The sequence below is a fragment of the Priapulus caudatus genome, unplaced genomic scaffold, assembly GCF_000485595.1.
Source record: "Priapulus caudatus unplaced genomic scaffold, Priapulus_caudatus-5.0.1 Scaffold975, whole genome shotgun sequence".
Classification (NCBI taxonomy): Eukaryota; Metazoa; Priapulida; class Priapulimorpha; order Priapulimorphida; family Priapulidae; genus Priapulus; species Priapulus caudatus.
The window spans coordinates 33185-38337 of record NW_014578036.1 but is presented as its reverse complement, the minus strand read 5'-3'; the positions used below and the strand labels follow the sequence as shown (position 1 = coordinate 38337).

At 42.7% G+C, this 5153-nt stretch overlaps 1 protein-coding gene across 1 annotated transcript in view; it reads left to right on the top strand.

The window, feature by feature from the left end:
• The window catches only part of LOC106814769 (Y+L amino acid transporter 2-like), a gene marked incomplete in the record, with an annotated part of 60106 nt that overhangs the window by 22702 nt on the left and 32251 nt on the right, over window positions 1-5153 (top strand). Inside the window, 1 exon segment of the mRNA XM_014819120.1 lies at window positions 2178-2274. Within this exon segment, the coding sequence (XP_014674606.1) occupies window positions 2178-2274 (97 nt within the window).

Here is a 5153-nt window from a genome sequence, read left to right as displayed (position 1 = left end):
GCTTGTTTATGGCAGCAAACACCAGGAGACAGGCAGTAAGGTTAGCAATAGGTCATCATCATGTTAGCATCATAAAAAGAGAGATTACTTCCAGGGGCAAACTTTAATTGTGAAGTTTCCATAGTCCATATCTTCACAAATATCACTCACCAGACCCAGACCCAGGCTCTTATCAGACACCACCTCAGACGATTGCATTTTATTTTATTGGCATATGAACTTGTATGTTCGTTTCTGCTGATTTTTACTCCCATGCCGTGTGTAATAACTTTATCTAGTCATGTCTAATAACTTTATTGATGGGTTTGTTTTATTTGGCATTTTATAAGTAGTCACCAGCATTTCTGCATTATTGTGGCATGGAGTCATGTGAACGGTATCTAGGCGTTCTTCACAAAACCTGTTTGTAAGTGTTAAAACAAAGCTCGGCATACAATACTTGAAAACAGTAAAGTACAACCAGGCTGCCATTCACTGACACTGTATCTGCAACCCATGTATTAGGCCCGCCAACTATCATCAAGGGCTGATAATACATGTATAATTAATAATTAATGTGTTATTAGCTCTTGTTTTTTCAGGGAAATTTATTTTTCGGGGGCTACTTTTCAAGATCGCGTGCATGAAAATTGCACTTTTGTTTTATTAAAATTTTGTTTGCATTGAACTCTATGCAAATTTCCGGGGGCTCTTTTTGGCATTTCCGGGGCTAAATCGCCCCGAGCCCCCGTGTATTTTTTTCACTGAGGTCCAGTAAGCTGCTCTAATTAGGATATTCAGCCTGCCCTGTCTCAGTTCATTTGGATCGTTTACATTTTGTGTATCTCATCATTTTGAGACTCATAATTTTCTTACATCTACTGCTATGATCGACTCATAGTATGAGAGACAATTCACCCACATATGTGGTTATAGACTGGGAAAAGTCGTAGGAAATTATTTAAATATAATCATTTATGAGTCACCTCTGAAGCAGTCGAGTTATTTTAGCTCACCTTTATCTGCCCATGTAAACTCATGCAGTATAACCACAGTTAGTTACGCATCAATTTACTGGTGGCTAGTTTTGTTTGTGTAGGCCTAAATTATGGGTAGGTTTGTCGGCTATAGCCTTGATCAATCTGTCGTAACTTTTGCAACCGTGCAGGTGCATTTCCAATAATCACAGTTTGCATTCTGTTATTAACAGTATTATTTACTGTTATATTGCTGTCATATTATAACAGTAAAAATAGCAGTAACTGTAATTCTGTTGTTATGCAATTGCAGCATAGAAAGCCATTATGTGGGAGAAGTTGACTTCAGCAAGTCGCATAATATGTGATATTTCGATTCATACTGATAGTGGAGTAAACAAACTAACCAGAGCTAGGCACCCTATAGTCTATATATAGCAGTTTTACCTAATCTATAATTAGTTTGAGTCTAACGTCCATATATGTACACCCGATACCTTGCGCCAATGTGTTGTTGACCTAATTCATTTTGGAGCCTCAAATATGGCTAGATGACACGTGGTTTAATAACTTTGGAATTTAAACGGCTGCATTATTTCAGGCATCATGTAGGAGAGTCAGCTATAATTATGATTAGACTGGCCAATGTGCCTCGTCACTGCACATACACGATCCCTAATACACAGGTCTGCCATAATCTGAAAACTGCTATTGCACTAGGGCAGGGAAGCAAAGCTACACAGAGGCTCTGTGTCCTGCATGTGTCCAAGACAGGGAAACAAATCTAATTTATTTTTCGCAGGCTACTTTTCAAGCTTGCGTGCATGAAAATAGCACTCTAAAATTTGGTTTGCCTTTAACTCTATGCAAATTTACGGGGGCTCTTTTGCATTTCCGGCTCTTTTTGCATTTCGGGCTCTTTTTGGCATTCTCCGGGGCTCTTTTTGGCATTTCGGGGGTAAATCGCCCCGAGCCCCCGTGTATTTTTGTCACTGGTCCAAGAACACGTGTGAGTCGATTGGTGATTTCTTGCGGCCAAGGAATCGATAAGATCGCTTCCATGTGTTCTTTACAGCTCTCAGTACACTGTAATATACTAGGAAACATCAGTAATGTGACCCAAACGTGTGAAGAGATGATTATCTTTAAATAGTGAATGTGCTCACTGGTAATGAGGAATGACAGTATAACTGTTAAATGTGTTGTTGTGGTTTTTTTTAGGTCAGACAGCTAACTTCGAAAATTCTTTCGAGGGCACGAAAGGACCTGCTAACATCGTTCTGGCGTTCTACTCTGGCCTCTTCTCATACGCAGGATGGTGCGTATAAACCATGTGTGCGGTGCTGTGTGGAGCTAAGGATGTGTGTGTATAAAACCCCGTACACCCGTACAGACTGCAAAATTTGATATGGTATTAAACTAGCGCGCGTCAGACCCGGCTCTAAATCGTAGCGTACAGACTGCATATTTGATCCTGCTTTTATCGTCTCTGCTCAGCTCGCCACGTCACCCCGCAGACAGCGAGGTACAGCGAGCGTACAATTACGTGACCGAAATAAGGCTATGTGCATGCGTATTGCGATTTAGCACCGGGTCTGGCCCGCTTGTTGCGTACAGACACACACACAAGCGGGCTATCTTATCCCAAGCTAAGTTAGCCCGGGCCTGGCCCTGCTTCATTTGCGGGGCCAACTTGGAGCGGGCCAGCGCGTATTTGGAGCATGATAGCATGCAACCCTCGCCGTAACCGACGGTGCTCTCCTCACATGCTGTGCTGCCCCTGAAAATCCCACATCACCGACGGCAGTCCACTGCCGTGCCCTTTTATGGAATCGCCGTCGGTGCCCTTTCCTAGCTAAAGTTCCTAAACTTAGCTTTAGTTCATATAATTTTCTGAGAGTCCATACCAAATGCAACGTTTAAAGATTTTAGGCAGAATCTCACACTCACAGTGTTTTGCGTGGCAATAAAAATACAACTATTAACACAACACAACTCGGTGCACGCCGCATACGGCTTACGAGATCCAATGAGCTAAATATAACAAGGAGAGGAAGCGGATTGGCTATGTGCTTTTCGCCTCAAGGGCGCCATCTATGGACCATAATCAGCTGAAACGGCTGTGCAGACCGAACCCAGAGACAATAGAACACTAATCTGTTCTAGATTAGTCAAAAGTCTAGGCCTTGCTGAGTTATAACACATGAATGATTAATCAATAATAAATAATTCCATTCACATCCCCTTTACATGTACCCCCAGAGTGCACCCCCATGTACCCCCTCCCCCCATACAGTGTACTTTTTTGCAGATTTTGAGAATTGCCTAGGTGCCCTTGAAAAATCAGAGAATTCAGCCTAGGTGCCCTTTACTTTGTTACAAAATCCAAGGCAATTTCTCATGTGCCCTTTAAAAACTGCCTTGCCCCTAGGGCTTAAGGCGAGGGTTGATAGCATGTACACACTGCAAATATTTGGCGTGGGCCTGTCGTGCACTAGTTTAATACCATATCAAATTCGTAGTCTGTACGGGATATAAGATCTTGCCCCCGATTTGCACGGCTGTGCACAGCGCGTGCTTGACTGAACAGCTACTTAATTGTATGCAGTTCCCATGACCATTTCGACATGCTCCCAACCAGACGGGTTGCTTAAAAACCACTTGCCTAACGTGTCCTTCTCTATATTCTCCCTGACCTGGTCAACCTAGGTCAACCCATAAAGATAACGCAGGCTAAACTTTAATGTTTTGTTTACTTTCGATTTCTTTAGGAAACTATTACACGCGTATGACAATAGAATGCGTGGAGCAAATGGCAAAATCAATTTTCTTCTCCTGTCTGTGGACCCACCGTTGAAATGCTAGTTCGGGTTACTGCAAGTATGATTTTATGCAGCAGTTGCATGGTGTTACCTTTGATGCAATATTTACGTGTGTGTAGTCGTCATGTAGACTCTGCACGTCCTTCTTAGCATAAACTGTCGTGCGGTTGCAGCCACAGAGACAGGTGGATCCAGTCCCCTGCTCACGTAATGAGGCAATGATTAGAAGGCATGCACCAGAAAGTGTGTCATATTATAACAGTAAAAATAGCAGTAACTGTAATTCTGTTGTTATGCAATTGCAGCATAGAAAGCCATTATTGTGGGAGAAGTTGACTTCAGCAAGTCGGCATAATATGTGATATTTCGATTCATACTGATACTGGATGTAAACAAACTAACCAGAGCAAGGCACCCTATAGTCTATATATAGCAGTTTTACCTAATCTATAATTAGTTTGATGTCTAACGTCCATATATGTACACCCGATACCTTGCCGCCAATGTGTTCGTTGACCTAATTCATTTTGGGAGCCTCAAATATGGCTAGATGACACGTGGTTTAATAACTTTGGAAATTTAAACCTGCATTTTCAGGCATCATGTAGGAGAGTCAGCTATAATTATGATTAGACTGGCCAAGTGCCTCGATCTTCACTGCACATACACTGATCCCTAATACACAGGTCTTGCCATAATCTTAAAACTGCTATTGCACTAGGGCAGGGAAGCAAAGCTACACAGAGGCTCTGTGTCCTGCATGTGTCCAAGAACACGTGTGAGTCGATTGGTGATTTCTTGCGGCCAAGGAATCGATAAGATCGCTTCCATGTGTTCTTTACAGCTCTCAGAACACTGTAATATACTAGGAAACATCAGTAATGTGACCCAAACGTGTGAAGAGATGATTATCTTTAAATAGTGAATGTGCTCGCTGGTAATGAGGAATGACAGTATAACTGTTCAATGTGTTGTTGTGGTTTTTTTTAGGTCAGACAGCTAACTTCGAAAATTCTTTCGAGGGCACGAAAGGACCTGCTAACATCGTTCTGGCGTTCTACTCTGGCCTCTTCTCATACGCAGGATGGTGCGTATAAACCATGTGTGCGGTGCTGTGTGGAGCTAAGGATGTGTGTGTATAAAACCCCGTACACCCGTACAGACTGCAAAATTTGATATGGTATTAAACTAGCGCGCGTCAGACCCGGCTCTAAATCGTAGCGTACAGACTGCATATTTGATCCTGCTTTTATCGTTCATCATCTCTGACTCAGCTCGCCACGTCACCCGCAGGACAGGCGGTGGTACAGCGAGCGTAGAATTACGTGACCAGAAATAACGGCATATCTGCATGCGTATTGCGATTTAGCTCCGG